Source organism: Dicentrarchus labrax, unplaced genomic scaffold (assembly GCF_905237075.1).
Source record: "Dicentrarchus labrax unplaced genomic scaffold, dlabrax2021, whole genome shotgun sequence".
Classification (NCBI taxonomy): domain Eukaryota; kingdom Metazoa; phylum Chordata; class Actinopteri; family Moronidae; genus Dicentrarchus; species Dicentrarchus labrax.
Window position 1 is genome coordinate 3,024,388 of NW_026136720.1, and position 20,546 is coordinate 3,044,933.

The following is a 20,546-nucleotide window of genomic DNA, read 5'->3' on the forward strand; positions in this document are numbered from 1 at the left end:
ATTTTATTTTATTCTCGTATTTTAACTGTGTTTTGTTTGGTTACTTATGTTTATACTTTGTTCTTTCTTTGTTTTTATCTTATTTATTTTGTCACAGCACTTTGTAACCTTGTTTAGATCATTTCTATATATATAAAGAATAGTAAAAGTACTGATTCAACTTCTTTTACACAAGTAAAAGAAAATAAAGTACAGGCTCTGAAATGTTCTCATAGTAATAACAGGAAAAAGTTCTCTCTTAGTTTCTCTGGAGGAAATTTAGCAACAGTTTGAGTTAAAACCTCAAATAGGATCTGTCAGTTGTCTGTTTCGTCTTGTTACGTTGTTTTGTTACATCTGTCATGTGTGATTTGCAGCAGTCTTGATGTTGGGAAGGCGTGCAATGATGCCAAATAATAATAATAATAATAATCGTGTTCCATCAAATTAATAGAAAACATTTAATCTCCTAAAACATTGGGACGAGGGAGACTTTCAGTTTATTATTAATCTTTAGCTGCAACCACTATATTAGAGACATGAAACATTTACACAGAGACAATGAAGTAAAAATCTACATTAAAATAAATTAATATTATCTGACACTACCAACGGTCTCAGATGTGACCAAAAACTAAATAAATGAATCAGACACAATAAAAAGTTTTGTTTTTGTTTTTATTTTATTTTAAAGCAATTTACTTTTGTCTCATTTATAAAAAGGCTCTTCAGTAATTTATGCCAGTATGTAGTATAAAGTATTCTTATATAAACAATGATCAGACAATATAAAGGTTTGAATTTGTCACTCAGACATTTAAAGAATGTGTAAATGCTTCTTATTCCTGAGTACATTGTTTTCTGATGATTTTACAGTTTTGAAGGCAGATAATGCAGTTATTAGAATAAATGAGGCTACAATATGATATCAATACATTTACATGATAAAAGGAAAAAATATATATATTCCATACATCACCAATAAATATACATTTATTCATTAAATGATGTGAATCTTTCTGTAGAAAATCAAATGGTTGTTCTACTCAGTGTGATTGACAGGAGAGATGATCAGAGGGGCAGAGTTTTTACCACCATAATTAAGACTGGGACCAAAGTATGGGTAGAGTTTCTCAGTGAAGGAGCAGCCAGTAAAGGAGTAGATAAGAGCTGCAGCATCAACATCATAAAAGGAGACCAGACCCTCCTCATAATCCACAAACACCCCCACCTTCTCAGGCTGAGACTGCAGAGAGAGACGGACTGAAGGGCCAGCAAGAGCTTTGTACTCATTTTTATTCCTCAACCATATCGTCCAGTAACCATTCTGAGGACTCAGTGTGATTTTTCCCTTCCTGTTGATCAACTCTCTGGCCACTCCTAAATCCCATTCAGTCTTCCCTTTAACCTGAACCTCGTAATAAAATCTTCCTGTAGAGAAACTCTGCTTTGCTAAGACACCGGCACAACGATCAAATCTCTCTGGATTGTCTGGGAGATTCTTCTTTACATCACCATGTTTAACTTGTTTTCCATCATCAGACAAGATGAGGTTGGGCTGTGCTGTATCAGGATCGAGTGTTACATCCACTGCATACTGCTGGACCCTCTTCAGCTCGACCTCAAGCAGCTTCTTCATCTGTTTACTGAGCGTCTCCTCCAGCTGATTCACAGCTCTCACCACAGTCCCCTCATATGAAGGTGGATGGACACTGACTTCTGTCCAGTCCTTGGTGGGTGGAGCAGCGTTCAGGGACAGGAAGCTTTGGAGGAGGTGGAGGTGGTCTTCAGACTGTGAGAGCTGGTCCACCTCAGAGCTTCTCTTCTTCAGCTCAGAGATTTCCTGTTCCAGCTCTTTGATGAAGTCTTCAGCCTGTTTCTCTGTCTTTCTCTGCTTCTCTTTGATTGTGTCGATGAGCTCGGCCTGGCTTCTCTCAACAGACTCCTTCAGAGCGGTGAAGACCTGAACACCATCTGCTATCTCTCTGTCTGCACCTTCCTTACTGAGCTCCACTGAGCGTTTGATCTCCTGAATCTTCAGTTGTCTCTTCTGGATCATCTGCTGAATTTCAGCCTCTGTCTTCCCCAGCTCGGCCTTCTTTCCTTCATATTCTTCTTTCAGAGGAACAACATCATGTGTCTTGTGGTCTAAAACAGTGCAGAGCATGCAGACACACATCTGGTCGGTCTTACAGAACAGCTCCAGCAGTTTATCGTGCTTCGTACACATCCTGTCTTCCAGGTTCTCCACAGGGTCGATCAGCTGATGTCTTTTCAGGCCTGACATTGTCAGATGAGGCTCCAGGTGAGTCTCACAGTAGGAGACCAGACACACCAGGCAGGACTTCAGGGCCTTCAGTTTGGTTCCAGTGCAGACGTCACAGGGAACTTCTCCTGGTTTGGAAACTTGTTGCTCTGAGCTGCTGCTGCTGGCTTTCTGTTGAGCTGACTGTCTGAACTGAGCAGCCATCTCAGAGATGAAAGTATTGACCTGCAGCTCAGGTCTTGTGCTGAAAACCTTTTTACAGTTGGGACACTGACACTGGACATTAATATTCCAGTGTTCAGTGATGCAGGTTTTACAATAGTTGTGTCCACATGGTATGGCGACTGGATCAGTGAACACATCCAGACAGATGGAGCACAGAAACTGATCTTCAGTCAGCAGACAGCTGGCAGCAGACATATCTACACTGTGAGGATAAAAAGAAAAGAAAACTGTAATTACATTTCTTTTGATTATAATAAAATTAATTAATTATGATTATTGCAACATAAGGAGTCTCTTCCTGAATTCTGTTATTATACTGAAACCAATTAAGGGCCATATTGATTATTGACTAAAAAAATCGCACAACATGAGACATGAGCTGCGATTGTTGATGAGTTTGCAGTTTCAATCTGTTTGTATTCAGTGTCTGATTTACTGAGATTGCTCATTACACAGTCAGGTCCTGGACTCTGCTGCCAGTGTAGAACAGCGTAGATGTGTAGTTCAGTGGTGGTATGAGTTCACCAAGCTCAAAAAAGTGATAACATGGTGATTCTAAAATATTTACTCCATTACTGTCACATCACACATTAAATAATATATATATGTGAAGGTTTGAGGTTTAAAGTATATATACACACACAGATCATAACTGCTCTGCACTGTGTGTTCTGACCCCTTTCTATCAGAACCAGCATTAACTGTTTCAGCAGTTTGAGCTACAGTAGCTCGTCTGTTGGATCGGACCACACGGGCCAGCCTTCACTCCCCACCTGCATCAATGAGCCTTGGCTGCCCATGACCCTGTGTCTGGTTCTTTTCATTGTTATTCACGTCACCTGTCAGTGCTCACAATGTTACGGATGATCGGTGTACACTATTTTAGTTTATTTATATTTATCTTTCCATCTTAATTTTATTTTTAAGCTGTATTGTATTTAAATAAACTGTACAGCACCTCAAATATACCATTGTCTATGAAATGTGCTTTATGAATAAACTGCTTATATTTTATTAAAGTGGAAATATTTTCAAACTAGGTCCAAATTTAATATTAAACTCAACACACTTTTTTACATTTTCTGTGATTTATTTAGACAGTAAGACCTTCAGTGTGACCTTTTCCTGTCTGAGTAGAGCTCAGGTTTTGTGTTAATACCGGTTGTTGAAACACAGTAAATATTATCAGCTGTACTGCCTCCCAGAGACAGACAGCAGGAACTACAGAAACACTGAAGACGAGAGGTTTAAGGATACTTACCAAAGTGTGTAACAGTTATATAAGTTGTAAAAGTACAATGTTATACCTTTATAAGCAATACAACAAACTCTCAGATGAAATCAGACGCTGTACTCTGTCCTTTACACAACCCAAAGGGAAGCTAAGCTAGGCTAGTTAGCTTTCAGCAGGACTAGTTTCTGTGGTGTGTTTTCATTGTTTGGTTGGATTTAGCTCCTTCCTTCTATCTGTATGTGCTATAACAGACTGTAACAAGCTCTGTAGGGCAGTGGACTCACCAGAGGTTGGCAGAGATTCTGCTGTTTAGTTGAGAAAAACCTGATGGATTCAGTTGAATTTGTCTTCAGAGACAAACAGAGAGACTTGTCTCCACTGCAGCTCTGCTGTCTTCAGACAAACCTTCACTTTCATTTCCAGGAAATGTGTCACTGAAGCTCTTTCAGTGTTGCTCCTCCTCTCAGTGCAGATCTGTGAGTGAGCTGTTATTGACTGATTGGGAAATATCTTTGGAACAAGATGGGTTTTTCCTACAATGTGAGTCTACAGCAGCCAAAGGATCATACAATAACAAACAGACAACATAAGAAAAGAGGTCAGTGTAAGATATTCAGGAACATACTGTATCTTTAGATCAATATTCTACAACGCTCCCTTTACAGTCCCTCTACAATCCCACAAACACTCCAATGTTCAGCTCACTGTTTACTCTGTAATTTCACTTTCTGCTGCTTTCCAAACTGTTTACCATCTTTTCTTTATGTGACAGATTTCTTACTGATCACATTACAGGAAAAAATACAGAAACACTGAGAGGGAAAACTTTTGTCACTGGGCCACAAGTAGGCTTCTCTGTGATTCTGAGGTTTCAAAAGTAAGAAAGTAAAATATTTCTTTCAAAGAACTCTTAAGTGAAATTACAATTGTTCATTTTAGAAAAATCTCCTCACTCAGAGAGAGTAGTAGGCCTTAATTACTTTATACTGCTGGAAAACCAACAGTGTGTCTAAGAAAAACAGGATTTATAATGATCACTTTTATTTCCATGCATGATTTCTTTGTTAGTTTTACTGTTCATATTGTAGCATCTCATACTGGACACAGAGTCAGAGCTGAGTTGGGAAGTTTTTTATTTTTTTTCTCCAACATAACAATGAAAGGAAAACACCAACACAGTCCACCACCAGCATATATTATACAGCCAAGAGGTTTGGGCAATTCACTGTGCATTTAAAAGTGTTGTATTAATCTGCAGTCAGACTCTAATATACAGCATACTGTCAATGTTCAGACTACAACAGCACCCTCCTCCCATACACTGCTCATAGGCTGACACCTGCTGGTGACTTTATGGAACTGCAGCTGACAGTTGGAGTGAAAATAAAGGCAGAAAATAGGAAGAAAGTAGGTACAGGACTCACAGTACAACAGCCAGACCTCTTATTCCTGTTGTTATCAGTTATCAACTTTAACTCCACACAGTAGCAGTACAATATCCTAGGTCTCAACAAGTGAACCCAGTAGTGGGAATATTATTTCAAACACATTTCACCGATCAGGAATGACATTGAGGCTTAAATCTGCCACACTAACGTTACATTGGCTCGCTGTTTCACTGCTAACTGATTATTGTCTAATATATAAGCTACCTTTTGGCTGTAGCACTTTTACAAACAATAAAGTTGGTCTTACCTTATAATGTTATTACAATGATAATGACACTGAACGTGGCTGTGTGGTGGGCAGGTCATGCGGCGAGCTGTCCAATCACAGCACAGAACCTAAATGAAACAGACCAATGGGAGTGGGTCAAGACAACCCCATTGGCCTGTTCCATTTGTACATGAGCCAATAGTAGCCTCTGAAATCGATAGGGGGGACCATTTATGTGAAACACAGGTATGGTGACTAACTCTCTCCCGTAGGTGAAGCGTTCCTCATTCCTTTATCTATTCTGTTGGTTATGTTGTATTTGTCCTCAGGCTTGATGATTTATAACTTTAACAACTGAGATCGACACCACTGTCACTGTTCGGTTGTTTATTAAAATTCTGAGCTCAGATCACAGTAATTCTCCCAAATCAACTCTTTTATGGAAACTAAACTTCCCTGAACAACAAATTTGGTCAGACTCTAATAAATTCCTCATTCCACATAAATTGAAAGAAGTTCACGTGAAGATATCACATAGATACCACCCTTGTTTCCTGTTGAATGTAAAATGTGAATCTGTAAAGTAACCAGCAAATCCAGCTGTTAGACAGATGTAGTGGAGTAAAAAGTACAATATTTCCCTCTTTAATGTAGTCCAAAAAACATCCAAAAACATAATAACACAGATAGTAAAAAGGTTTGAATGTGTTACCCAGACATTTAAGGAACATCCAAATGCTTCTTATTTATTAGCACATTGTCTGTTACTGATTGAACAGTCTTGGAGGCAGCTAATGCAGTTATTAGAATAAATGAGACTACATTAGATAATATCAATCAGTGCAGTAAAACTGGTGTGTTGTAGTAGTATACCACCATCATTCAGACTGGGACTAAAGTATGGATAGAGTTTCTCAGTGAGGGAGCAGCCAGTAAAGGAGTAGATCAGAGCCACCTCCTAAAACATGGAGACGATGGAGACTTCTGGTTTATAATTTCTAAATTACTTTTAAGTTTTATCATATGAATTTAAATTTGATAAACTGTATTTGAATCAATCATTATAATCACAACATTTCAACAGTGTAGAATGAACAGACAAAATAAAAATGTTATTTTTTAGTTAGTTTATTTAAAAAGAAAAAGAGAGAAAAACAAAATACCTTTATCTCATTTAGAAAAAAAAACCTAACTTATCTCAGTATAAAACATTTCTTATATAAACAATGATCAGACAATAAAAAGGTTTAAACTTGGCGCCCAGACATTTAAAAAATGTGTAAATAATTCTTATTCCTGAGTACATTGTTTTCTGATGATTTTACAGTTTTGAAGGCAGATAATGCAGTTTCTAGAATAAATGAGGCTACAATATAATATCAATACATTTACATGATAAAAGGAAAAAATATATATATTCCATACATCACCAATAAATATACATTTATTACATTAAATGATGTGAATCTTTCTGTAGAAAATCAAATGGTTGTTCTACTCAGTGTGATTGACAGGAGAGATGATCAGAGGGGCAGAGTTTTTACCACCATCATTAAGACTGGGACCAAAGTATGGGTAGAGTTTCTCAGTGAAGGAGCAGCCAGTAAAGGAGTAGATAAGAGCTGCAGCATCAACGTCATAAAAGGAGACCAGACCCTCCTCATAATCCACAAACACCCCCACCTTCTCAGGCTGAGACTTCAGAGAGAGACGGACTGAAGGGCCAGCAGCAGCTTGGTACTCATTTTTATTCCTAAACCGTATCGTCCAGTAACCATTCTGAGGTCTCAGTGAGATTATTCCCTTCCTGTTGATCGATTCTCTGACCACTCCTAAATCCCAGACAGTCTTCCCTTTAACCTGAACCTCGTAATAAAATCTTCCTGAAGAGAAACTCTGTTTTGTTAAGACATAAACACAATTATCAAATCTCTCTGGATTGTTTCGGAGTTTCTTCTTTACATCACCATGTTTAACTTGTTTTCCATCATCAGACAGGATGAGTTTGGGATGTGCTGTATCAGGATCGAGTGTCACATCCACTGCATACTGCTGGACCCTCTTCAGCTCGACCTCAAACAGCTTCTTCATCTGTTTACTGAGCGTCTTCTCCAGCTGATTCACAGCTCTCACCACAGTCCCCTCATATGAAGGTGGACGGACGCTGACTTCTGTCCAGTCCTTGGTGGGTGGAGCAGCGGTCAGGGACAGGAAGCTTTGGAGGAGGTGGAGGTGGTCTTCAGACTGTGAGAGCTGGTCCACCTCAGAGCTTCTCTTCTTCAGCTCAGAGATTTCCTGTTCCAGCTCTTTGATAAAGTCTTCAGCCTGTTTCTCTGTCTTTCTCTGCTTCTCTTTGATCGTGTGGATGAGCTCGGCCTGGCTTCTCTCAACAGACTCCTTCAGAGTGGTGAAGACCTGAACACCATTTGCTATCTCTCTGTCTGCACCTTCCTTACTGAGCTCCACTGAGTGTTTGATCTCCTGAATCTTCAGTCGTCTCTTCTGTATCATCTGCTGAATTTCAGCCTCTGTCTTCCCCAGCTCGGCCTTCTTTCCTTCATATTCTTCTTTCAGAGGAACAACATCATGTGTCTTGTGGTCTAAAACAGTGCAGAGCATGCAGACACACATCTGGTCGGTCTTACAGAACAGCTCCAGCAGTTTATCGTGCTTCGTACACATCCTTCCTTCCAGGTTCTCCACAGGGTCGATCAGCTGATGTCTTTTCAGGCCTGACATTGTCAGATGAGGCTCCAGGTGAGTCTCACAGTAGGAGACCAGACACACCAGGCAGGACTTCAGGGCCTTCAGTTTGGTTCCAGTGCAGACGTCACAGGGAACTTCTCCTGGTTTGGAAACTTGTTGCTCTAAGCTGCTGCTGCTGGCTTTCTGTTGAGCTGACTGTCTGAACTGAGCAGCCATCTCAGAGATGAAAGTATTGACCTTCAGCTGAGGTCTTGTGTAGAAAACCTTTTTACAGTTGGGACACTGACACGGGACATTAATATTCCAGTGTTCAGTGATGCAGGTTTTACAGAAGTTGTGTCCACATGGTATGGTGACTGGATCAGTGAACACATCCAGACAGATGGAGCACAGAAACTGATCTTCAGTCAGCAGACAGCTGGCAGCAGACATAACTACACTGTGAGGATACAAAGAAAAAAAACTAATTAAATGAAATGTGTTTTCATTATAATAAAATTAATGAATTATGATTATTGCAACATAAGGGGACTCATCCTGAATTCTGTTGTCATACTGAAACCAATTGAGGTTCATATTGCCAAAAAAATGGTGCAACATGAGACATGAGCTGCGGTTGTTGATGAATTTGCAGTTTGTATTCAGTGTCTGATTTACTGAGATTGCTCGTTACACAGTCAGGCTCTGGACTCTGCTGCCAGTGTACAAGAGCTCAGATGTGCAGTTCAGAGGTAATATTGGGATTGACAGTCTTGGTTATACTTGCAGTTTGATCAAAAATAAAGAAAATAAAGAGGAGGAATAAAAAGGGAACATGAGAGAAAGTCTTTATGAACAATAAAAGAAAATGTCACAATAAATCAGATACTGTACTCTGTACTTTGGTTAATCCAAAGGGCATCTGAACAGGACTAGTTTATCTGGTATTACTTGTTTTCTTTGTTATGGTTGGATGTAGCTACTGCTTTTTACAGGATATGTCCAATGACAAACCTTTTTATTAAGATGCTGGAACATTAAAATGGTTAGAGACATAACCTTAACTAGCCAGAGTGCAGTTGCTGTGATATGGTATTTAAGTCTGTTTTGTACTTTATGTTTTTTATTGAAAATGACACACTGACATACATATTTTTAAAACAGATGAAACAAAGGCAGATTCTGGTTTTAACTCAATTTCAAGGTCTACTTCTAAAAAATATTATTTAAATAAAACAAACACTTAACTCAAGTTTGACTAGATATTTAGTAAGTGCATTTTCTCTTTGTACTCACCAGAGTTTGGCAGAGTTTAGCTGAGAAAATCCTGATGGATTCAGTTGAATTTGTCTTCAGAGAGAAACAGAGCGACTTGTCTCGACTGCAGTTCTGCTGTCGCTCAGACAAACTTTCACTTTCATTGGAAGAAATTGTGTCACTGAAGCTCTTTCAGTGTTGCTCCTCCTCTCAGTGCAGATCTGTGAGTGAGCTTCTATTGACTGATTGGGAAATATATTGATATATCTTTGGAACAAGATACGTTTTTCCCTTTTTTCCCCCGACAATGTTAGTCTGCTGCAGCCAAAGGATCATATAATAACAGACAGACAACATAGGAAAAGAGGTCAGTGTAAGATATTCAGGAACATACTGTATCTTTAGATCAATATTCTACAACGCTCCCTTTACAGTCCCTCTACAATCCCACAAACACTCCAATGTTCAGCTCACTGTTTACTCTGTAATTTCACTTTCTGCTGCTTTCCAAACTGTTTACCATCTTTTCTTTATGTGACAGATTTCTTACTGATCACATTACAGGAAAAAATACAGAAACACTGAGAGGGAAAACTTTTGTCACTGGGCCACAAGTAGGCTTCTCTGTGATTCTGGGGTTTCAAAAGTAAGAAAGTAAAATATTTCTTTTGAAGTGAAATAACAATTGTTCATTTTATAAAAATCTCCTCACTCAGAGAGAGTAGTAGGCCTTAAGTACTTTATACTGCTGGAAAATCAACAGTGTGTCTCAGAAAACAGGATTTATAATTATTATTATTTAAATGCATGATGAATCTTAAACTACAAACAATTTAAAGTCTCTGTCTTCCTTTCCTATAAAAGCTACTTGTGGTGTCACAGTCTGTGAGGGCGTGGCATGCAGGTCAATAGTCACATAACTGAAGTTTTTGTGAAATAGCACATAGTACATACGTCTCTTGACTTGAACTGTGCCTCCTTGTTCCCTTTAAAGTAGAGCTGGGCAATAAACTGATTGAACAGATTAATTCAAATGTAGGCTATATAAAAAATAGCTCAATCATAAAATAGATATTTAAAATAGGAAGGTAAAATGCAGTGATATACATCTGAAGTCACTAATCTACACAGAACATGTAGAATCAATTCCCCACAGTATCTCATAAAAGAAAATATTGTTGTAAGAAGTAAATCACATGGGACATTATTTTTAGATTGGTGTTACATGCAATACAACTTGCAGAGTCACATTCTCGTCTTATCATCAGATGAGATGATAAATGTGACTGCATGCCCTCACAGGCTGTGACACCACAAGTAGCTTTTATGGGAAAGGGAAGACAACAGCTTCTACAAAGCCTTAGACCCTCCTTGTTGATTACATGTAACAGAGCAATGCAATAAGGATATAATAAAAAGGTAACTGTAATGGATCACAGTTATAGAAAAAAAACACATTGGATTACAGTTACACCGATCAGCCCTAACACAGTGAGCACTGACAGTGAATAACACTGATTATCAGGGCTCCTGTCAGTAGGGGGATATATCAGGCAACAAATGAACATTTTGTCCTCAGAGTTGATGTGTTAGAAACAGGAAAAATGGGCAGCGTGAGTATCTGAGCGACTTTGACAAGGGCCACATTGTGATGGACAACTGGGTCAGAGCATCTCCAACCTGCAGCTCTTGTAGGGTTTTTTCCAGGTCTGCAGAGGTCAGTACCTATCAAAAGTGTTCCAAGGAAGGAAAAGAACCAGAGACAGGGTCATGGGCGGCCAAGGCTCATTGATGCAGGTGGGGAGTGAAGGCTGGCCTGTGTGGTCCGATCCAACAGACAAGCTACTGTAGCTCAAACTGCTGAAACAGTTAATGCTGGTTCTGATAGAAAGGGGTCAGAACACAGTGCAGAGCAGTCTGTTGGTCTGGGACCAGTCAGGGAGCCCAGTGCTCATAATGTCTTGGCTGATTGGTGTACATTTAGTGAAACGGTATCATTAGCTGGATACATTTGTAAAATACATTTAAAATAAAGAACGGTGTACTACCATTCACACCAGTCTTCATATTCTCACAATACCAGTTTGGTCTAAAGGGAAACCAGTTATTCTTATAGTTGCCAATTCATTATCAAGGCCAATAGTGACAGACAATGTTTTCACGGGGTAGAAATTTCACCAGTATTCTGTGAAAATGCTCTATAAACTAAATTGTGCAACCATTTTATGTCAACCACATACTTTTTATTTTGAAAGTTCAACTGGACATTGCATATTTATTATTGGTTAGTTGATCATAGAGACCTGCACATCCAGAAATCGGGATACCTACAGTGTCATATTATAAGAGTATTTTCTCACTGCTTATTACATTCAGAACATTTATTTACCCTTTCAATTGAAGTTTATAAAAACGTTGAAATGGTCTGATACAATTCTCCCATACTGAAGTGTTTTATGTCGACCCTTTATTGACCACAGACAAGCCATTTATGGTTGTTTCATTTTGATGGCACACGTCATACATTTCTTAATGTAGACCACTGACCATACATGCTACAATTACATATCATATATTGCTGGATTCAGCACACTCAGACCGTTCTAAGAAATGCTGGTTGGTGTGTCTGAGACAATCTCAGCTAAAGCTAACTTAAAGTAAATTAATAAATTTAATTTAATTTAATTTTAATTCACAGCTCTTACCACAGTCCCCTCATGTGAAGGTGGACGGACGCTGACTTCTGTCCAGTCCTTGGTGGGTGGAGCAGCGTTCAGGGACAGGAAGCTTTGGAGGAGGTGGAGGTGGTCTTCAGACTGTGAGAGCTGGTCCACCTCAGAGCTTCTCTTCTTCAGCTCAGAGATTTCCTGTTCCAGCTCTTTAATGAAGTCTTCAGCCTGTTTCTCTGTCTTTCTCTGCTTCTCTTTGATCGTGTCGATGAGTTTGGCCTGGCTTCTCTCAACAGACTCCTTCAGAGCGGTGAAGACCTGAACACCATCTGCTATCTCACTGTCTGCACCTTCCTTACTGAGCTCCACTGAGCGTTTGATCTCCTGAATCTTCAGTCGTCTCTTCTGGATCATCTGCTGAATTTCAGCCTCTGTCTTCCCCAGCTTGGCCTTCTTTTCTTCATATTCTTCTTTCAGAGGAACAACATCATGTATCTTGTGGTCTAAAACAGTGCAGAGCATGCAGACACATATCTGGTCGGTCTTACAGAACAGCTCCAGCAGTTTATCGTGCTTCGTACACATCCTGCCTTCCAGGTTCTCCACAGGGTCGATCAGCTGATGTCTTTTCAGGCCTGACGTTGTCAGATGAGGCTCCAGGTGAGTCTCACAGTAGGAGGCCAGACACACCAGGCAGGACTTCAGGGCCTTCACTTTGGTTCCAGTGCAGACGTCACAGGGAACTTCTCCTGGTTTGGAAACTTGTTGCTCTGAGCTGCTGCTGCTGGCTTTCTGTTGAGCTGACTGTCTGAACTGAGCAGCCATCTCAGAGATGAAAGTATTGACCTGCAGCTCAGGTCTTGTGTTAAAAACCTTTTTACAGTTGGGACACTGACACTGGACATTAATATTCCAGTGTTCAGTGATGCAGGTTTTAAAGAAGTTGTGTCCACATGGTATGGTGACTGGATCACAAATCACTCCAATGTTCAGCTTACTGTTAACTCTGTAATTTCACTTTCTGCTGCTTTCCAAACTGTTTACAATCTTTTCTTTATGTGACAGATTTCTTACTGATCACATAAGTGAATTTACAATTGTTCATTTTATAAAAAGCTTCTTACTCAGCGAGAGTAGTAGGCCTTTATTTTAAAATAAAAAGAGAGAAAAATAAAAAGACTTTTGTCTCATTTCTGAAAAGGCTCTTCAGTAATGTATGTCAGTATTCTTATAAATACAATGATCAGACAATAACAAGGTTTGAATTTGTCAATCAGACATTTAAAGAATGTGTAAATGTTTCGTATTTCTAAGTACATTGTTTTCTGATGATTTAACAGTTTTGAAGGCAGGTAATGCAGTTATTAGAACAAATTAGGCTACAATATGGTATTAATGAGTGCAGTAAAATGGGTGTATTGTTGTAATAAGCAGCAATGTGACACATCAAACAAAAAAATTTACATGATAAAAGGAAAACAATGTATACATCGTACATCACCAATAAATATACATTAATTCCATTAAATGATGTGAATATTTCTGTAGAAAATCAAATGGTTGTTCTACTCAGTGTGATTGACAGGAGAGATTATCAGAGGGGCAGAGTTTCTACCACCATCATTAAGACTGGGACTAAATAATGGATAGAGTTTCTCAGTGAAAGAGCAGCCAGTAAAGGAGTAGATAAGAGCTGCAGCATCAACGTCATAAAAGGAGACCTGACCCTCCCTCATAATCCACAAACACCCCCACCTTCTCAGGCTGAGACTGCAGAGAGAGACTGACTGGAGGGTCAGCAAATATTTTGTATTCATTTTTATTCCTCAAACATATTGACGAGTAACCATCCTGAGGTCTCAGTGTGATTTGCCCCTTCCTGTTGATCGACTCTCTGACCACTCCTAAATCCCATTCAGTCTTCCCTTTAACCTGAACCTCGTAATAAAATCTTCCTGAAGAGAAACTCTGCTTGTCTAAGACACAAGCACAAGTATCAAATCTCTCTGGATTGTCTGGAAGATTCTTCCATACATCACCATGTTTAACTTGTTTTCCATCGGGAGACAGAATGAGTGTGGGATGTGCTGTATCAGGATCGAGTGTTACATCCACTGCATACTGCTGGACCCTCTTCAGCTCCGCCTCAAACAGCTTCTTCATCTGTTTACTGAGCGTCTCCTCCAGCTCATTCACAGCTGTCACTACAGTCCCCTCATATGAAGGTGGACGGACGCTGACATCTGTCCAGTCCTTGGTGGGTGGAATTGCGTTTAGGGACGGGAAGCTTTGGAGGAGGTGGAGGTGGTCTTCAGACTGTGAGAGCTGGTCCACCTCAGAGCTTCTCTTCTTTAGCTCAGAGATTTCCTGTTCCAGCTCTTTGATGATGTCTTCAGCCTGTTTCTCTGTCTTTCTCTGCTTCTCTTTGATTGTGTCGATGAGCTCGGCCTGGCTTCTCTCAACAGACTCCTTGAGAGCAGTGAAGACCTGAACACCATCTGCTATCTCTCTGTCTGCACCTTCCTTACTGAGCTCCACTGAGCGTTTGATCTCCTGAATCTTCAGTCGTCTCTTCTGGATCATCTGCTGAATTTCAGCCTCTGTCTTCCCCAGCTCGGCCTTCTTTCCTTCATATTCTTCTTTCAGAGGAACAACATCATGTGTCTTGTGGTCTAAAACAGTGCAGAGCATGCAGACACACATCTGGTCGGTCTTACAGAACAGCTCCAGCAGTTTATCGTGCTTCGTACACATCCTGCCTTCCAGGTTCTCCACAGGGTCGATCAGCTGATGTCTTTTCAGGCCTGACATTGTCAGATGAGGCTCCAGGTGAGTCTCACAGTAGGAGACCAGACACACCAGGCAGGACTTCAGGGCCTTCAGTTTGGTTCCAGTGCAGACGTCACAGGGAACTTCTCCTGGTTTGGAAACTTGTTGCTCTGAGCTGCTGCTGCTGGCTTTCTGTTGAGCTGACTGTCTGAACTGAGCAGCCATCTCAGAGATAAAAGTATTGACCTGCAGCTCAGGTCTTGTGTAGAAAACCTCTTTACAGTTGGGACACTGACACTGGACATTAATATTCCAGTGTTCAGTGATGCAGGTTTTACAGAAGTTGTGTCCACATGGTATGGCGACTGGATCAGTGAACACATCCAGACAGATGGAGCACAGAAACTGATCTTCAGTCAGCAGACAGCTGGCAGCAGACATATCTACACTGTGAGGATAAAAAGAAAAAACTGTAATTACATTTTTATTGATTATCATCAAATTAAAGTATGAGCTGTGGTCATTTGTTTTTAAATTTATGTTGTAACGTCAAAATTAAACTTCACGTTGTTTACACAAACAGAACATCTAAGAAGTAATTTAGGTTACAGGACTGAACATTGGGATTGATAGTCTTGGTTATACTTACAATTTGATCAAAAATAAAGAAAATAAAGACAAGGAATAAAAAGGGATCATGAGAGAAAGTCTTTATGAGCAATAAAAGAAAACGTCACATGAAATCAGATACCCTACTCTGTACTTTGGTTAATCCAAAGGGCATCTGAACAGAACTAGTTTATCTGGTATTACTTGTTTTCTTTGTTTTGGTTGGATGTAGCTACTGCCTTTTACAGGATATGTCCAATGACAAACCTATTTATTAAGATGCTGGAACATTAAAATGGTTAGAGACATAACCTTAACTAGCCAGAGTGCAGTCGCTGTGATATGGTAAATGGTAAACAGACCTGTACTTGTATAGCTCCTTTCTAGTCTTCTGACCACTCAAAGTGCTTTTACACTACGTGAGACATTCACCCTTTCCCACACATTCACTCAGTGATGGCAAAGTCCATACTTCGACATGTGGCACCAGTAGCCGGGGATCAAGCCCGCAACCTTCCGATTAAGGATCGACCCGCTCTGCCTCTGAGCCACAGCCACCCATATGATATGGTATTTAAGTCTGTTTTGTACTTTATGTTTTTCATTGAAAATGACACACTGACATACATATTTCTAAAACAGATGAAACAAAGGCAGATTCTGGTTTAAACTCAATTTCAAGGTTTCATAGTTATTTGTTATTCACAACAGGGCTGTAGATGAAATGTAGATATAGTTCCCCATATCCTACTTCTAAAAATGATTAATTAAATAAAATAAATACTTAAAATATTTAGTTTGTGCATTTTCTCTTTGTACTCACCAGAGGTTGGCAGAGATTCTGCTGTTTAGTTGAAAAAAACCTGATGGATTCAGTTGAATTTGTCTTCAGAGAGAAACAGAGAGACTTGTCTCCACTGCAGCTCTGCTGTCGCTCATACAAACTTTCACTTTCATTGGAAGAAATGTGTCCGTTGAAGCTCTTTTAGCGTAGCTCCTCCTCTCAGTGCAGCTCTGTGAGTGAGCTGTTACTGACTGATTGGTAAATACCTTTGGAACAAGATGATTTTTTACTTTCTTTTCCTACAATGTGAGTATACAGCAGGCAAACAAACATACAATAACAAACAGACAACATAAGAAAAGAGGTCAGTGTAAGATATTCAGGAACATACTGTATCTTTAGATCAATATTCTACAACGCTCCCTTTACAGTCCCTCTACAATCCCACAAACACTCCAATGTTCAGCTCACTGTTTACTCTGTAATTTCACTTTCTGCTGCTTTCCAAACTGTTTACCATCTTTTCTTTATGTGACAGATTTCTTACTGATCACATTACAGGAAAAAATACAGAAACACTGAGAGGGAAAACTTTTGTCACTGGGCCACAAGTAGGCTTCTCTGTGATTCTGAGGTTTCAAAAGTAGTAAAGTAAAATATTTCTTTCAAAGAACTCTTAAGTGAAATTACAATTGTTCATTTCATAAAAAAGCTCATCACTCAGAGAGAGTAGTAGGCCTTAATTACTTTATACTGCTGGAAAATCAACAGTGTGACTACTTGTGGTGTCATAGTCTGTGAGGGCGTGGTATGCAGGTCAATAGTCACATAACTGAAGTATTGTGAAATAGCACATAGTACATACGTCTCTTGACTTGAACTGTGCCTCCTTGTTCCCTTTAAAGTAGATCTGGTCAATAAACTGATTGAACAGATTCATTCAAATGTAGGCTATATAAATATAGCTCAATCATAAAATAGATATTTAAAATAGGAAGGTACAATGCAGCGATATACATCTTAAGTCACTAATCTACACAGAACATGTAGAATCAATTCCCCACAGTATCTCATAAAAGAAAATATTGTTGTGAGAAGTAAATCACATGGGACATTATTTTTAGATTGGTGTTACATGCAATACAACTTGCAGAGTCACATTCTCGTCTTATCATCAGATGAGATGATAAATGTGACTGCATGCCCTCACAGGCTGTGACACCACAAGTAGCTTTTATGGGAAAGGGAAGACAACAGCTTCTACAAAGCCTTAGACCCTCCTTGTTGATTACATTTAACAGAGCAATGCAATAAGGATATAATAAAAAGGTAACTGTAATGGATCACAGTTATAGAAAAAAAACACATTGGATTACAGTTACACCGATCAGCCCTAACACAGTGAGCACTGACAGTGAATAACACTGATTATCAGGGCTCCTGTCAGTAGGGGGATATATCAGGCAACAAATGAACATTTTGTCCTCAGAGTTGATGTGTTAGAAACAGGAAAAATGGGCAGCGTGAGTATCTGAGCGACTTTGACAAGGGCCACATTGTGATGGACAACTGGGTCAGAGCATCTCCAACCTGCAGCTCTTGTAGGGTTTTTTCCAGGTCTGCAGAGGTCAGTACCTATCAAAAGTGTTCCAAGGAAGGAAAAGAACCAGAGACAGGGTCATGGGCGGCCAAGGCTCATTGATGCAGGTGGGGAGTGAAGGCTGGCCTGTGTGGTCCGATCCAACAGACAAGCTACTGTAGCTCAAACTGCTGAAACAGTTAATGCTGGTTCTGATAGAAAGGGGTCAGAACACAGTGCAGAGCAGTCTGTTGGTCTGGGACCAGTCAGGGAGCCCAGTGCTCATAATGTTTTGGCTGATTGGTGTACATTTAGTGAAACGGTATCATTAGCTGGATACATTTGTAAAATAAATTTAAAATAAAGAACGGTGTACTACCATTCACACCAGTCTTCATATTCTCACAATACCAGTCTGGTCTAAAGGGAAACCAGTTATTCTTATAGTTGCCAATTCATTATCATGGCCAATAGTGACAGACAACGTTTTCACGGGGTAGAAATTTCACCAGTATTCTGTGAAAATGCTCTATAAAGTAAATTGTGCAACCATTTTATGTCAACCACATACTTTTTATTTTGAAAGTTCAACTGGACATTGCATATTTATTATTGGTTAGTTGATCATAGAGACCTGCACATCCAGAAATCGGGATACCTACAGTGTTATATTATAAGAGTATTTTCTCACTGCTTATTACATTCAGAACATTTATTTACCCTTTCAATTGAAGTTTATAAAAAACGTTGAAATGGTCTGATACAATTCTCCCATACTGAAGTGTTTTATGTCGACCCTTTATTGACAACAGACAAGCCATTTATGGTTGTTTCATTTTGATGGCACACGTCATACATTTCTTAATGTAGACCACTGACCATACATGCTACAATTACATATCATATATTGCTGGATTCAGCACACTCAGACCGTTCTAAGAAATGCTGGTTGGTGTGTCTGAGACCATCTCAGCTAAAGCTAACTTAAAGTAAATTAATAAATTCATCATAGATCCTAAAATGAGATATTGTCGCTTATTGTAGTTCTGTGTTTGTAGTCCTGTATTTCCTCAGTGCATCAAGATATTCACATTGTGTTCTTGAGACATGTAGAGGAACCCTGCATCCACTTCCACACCAACCTGGAATCAATCAGAGATTGTGTTATGAAATTACATACATTCAGGTGTATGATCTCCCATTCAGCCTGGCTTTATTTTGCAGTTATTTTATTCACAGCGTGTGTCACAATATCTGTCAATTAAACTACTTAAAATATGTTTATACAAGAATCCATTTCATACAGAGTACAGAAAACATTATTGTGCTTTGTTCTACCTCTGGTAAGGATATCTCAAAATGTTGTGTCTTCCCATAAGCCAATAGACACCTGCTGGTGAGTTTATGGAACTGCAGCTGACAGTTGGAGTGAAAATAAAGGCAGAAAATAGGAAGAAAGTAGGTACAGGACTCACAGTACAACAGCCAGACCTGTTATTCCTGTTGTTATCAGTGGTCTGAGAGCCGTTCAGAGCCGTTTAGAGCCGCTTTAATCCTCTAAAGTGAGTCTGAGTGGCACTGTGAGTCAGGCCTCTCTCCAGACTGACCCCCTAGAAATACCCTGCAGAGACAGGGAGCTGATGTGTTACTCCAGCAGCACATATACTATAATTGAAACAATACAGAGAAGATTAGCATGGCCCCGACACGAGGGGCCATGCCCAGCAATGGTCTCTGGATGCCAGCCTACCAGAGGTTAGTGTTATCGAGCATTTTGTCGAGCGTTTTCAGCTTTGGGCCAATCAGCAGCTCGGATTATCGAGCATTTGTCGAGGGTTTGACATAGCAACCAGCCAGCAACCATTAACAAACCACCGGACCAGAAGCCCGATTTTATACAGTCTGCGACCCAGATAGCCGTGTGTTTTAACTGAGTGAGTAAAACAAAAATAAATAGAATATTAAAGCTGCAAGCAGCGTTGAGCGGGACCTCGCACCCCACCCAACTCGGGGCGTGCTGCGGCCGCGTCGCGTGCCGTCGTAACACTTGGGGACCACAACATGAAAATGTCACGTAAATCAGCTCAAAATCGCCACACAGCGCTTACCACCTGTTGCCGGAAGGTGGCGCTATCACTATGTCTTAATATTGTCATGTAGACAAGTTCAGGGCAGGACTGTTGTAACACACGTGAATTTTCATTGAGATTGGACCACGTACGCTGAAGTGATGAGGACGTGTTCAGGGCGAGACTGTTACAGAATATATGAAGTTCACTGGAGATTGGACATTGCACACTGAAGTTATGAGTGGCATTTCATGGCGAATCCGCTGAATTTGACAAGTCGTCACTGGCACGGTCATTTCACGTAACGCAGCACAAAATCGCCATGCAGCGCTTACTTCTTATTGCCAGTAGGTGGCGCTATCACTATGTCTGAATATTGTCATGTAGACGTGTTCAGGGTGGGACTGTTATCAAACACGTGAAGTTTCATTGAGATTGGATCATGTACGCTGAAGTTATGAGGACGTGTTCAGGGTGGGACTGTATACTGAAGTTGAGTACTGTTTATGGTGACTGGTCGAAATTCAACGCAACGCCACGGGTACGCCGTTTGACGGAATGTCGTAAATAGCACAACTTTTAATCATGAATGTCTTTAGATTGCGCTGATTAAATCTGAAGTAGATCCGATAAATTCCCTAGGAGGAGTTCGTTCAAATACAAGGCGAAAAATCACAGAAAATGAGCACGGAATGCAAAATGGCTGATTTTGATGCCAAGCCACGGACACGCCGTTTGACGGAATGTCGTAATTAGCACAACTTT

The 20,546-nt window shown here is 39.9% G+C and overlaps 2 protein-coding genes, 1 long non-coding RNA gene and 2 pseudogenes across 4 annotated transcripts in view; 2 read left to right on the forward strand and 3 right to left on the reverse strand.

Annotated features, from left to right (window-relative positions):
- Positions 1–8,498, forward strand: part of LOC127352593 (uncharacterized) — a 44,392-nt gene extending 35,894 nt beyond the window's left edge. The window contains exons 2-3 of one of the 2 annotated variants that reach the window (XR_007881137.1): positions 2,285–2,555; positions 8,389–8,498. This is a non-coding gene — a long non-coding RNA (uncharacterized LOC127352593). Of the gene's footprint in view, positions 1–2,284; positions 2,556–8,314 lie in introns of both variants that reach the window. The other variant, XR_007881135.1, reaches the window with a different exon arrangement.
- LOC127352542 (E3 ubiquitin-protein ligase TRIM21-like) lies at positions 644–16,279 on the reverse strand. The gene is made up of 2 exons (XM_051381022.1): positions 16,173–16,279; positions 644–2,672 (listed from the first exon to the last, which is right to left on the reverse strand). The coding sequence occupies exon 2, from the start codon at positions 2,663–2,665 to the stop codon at positions 1,022–1,024; it is 1,644 nt and encodes a 547-aa protein (XP_051236982.1). The 5' UTR covers positions 2,666–2,672; positions 16,173–16,279; the 3' UTR covers positions 644–1,021.
- LOC127352551 (E3 ubiquitin-protein ligase TRIM21-like) lies at positions 6,674–9,440 on the reverse strand. Its single transcript, XM_051381030.1, has 2 exons — positions 9,342–9,440; positions 6,674–8,505 (listed from the first exon to the last, which is right to left on the reverse strand). Exon 2 carries the CDS (start codon positions 8,496–8,498, stop codon positions 6,855–6,857), a length of 1,644 nt encoding a protein of 547 aa, XP_051236990.1. The 5' UTR covers positions 8,499–8,505; positions 9,342–9,440; the 3' UTR covers positions 6,674–6,854.
- On the reverse strand, positions 13,508–15,238 carry LOC127352539 (E3 ubiquitin-protein ligase TRIM39-like; annotated as a pseudogene).
- Positions 16,280–19,354: 3,075 nt separating the features above from the next.
- Positions 19,355–19,425, forward strand: LOC127354009 (uncharacterized; annotated as a pseudogene).
- The last annotated feature ends 1,121 nt before the right edge of the window (positions 19,426–20,546 follow it).

Bases quoted from the DNA above. Each gene is read 5' to 3' on its own strand.
- LOC127352551 (XM_051381030.1), bottom strand. From the start codon at position 8,498: ATGTCTGCTGCCAGCTGTCTGCTGACTGAAGATCAGTTTCTGTGCTCC.
- LOC127352542 (XM_051381022.1), bottom strand. From the start codon at position 2,665: ATGTCTGCTGCCAGCTGTCTGCTGACTGAAGATCAGTTTCTGTGCTCC.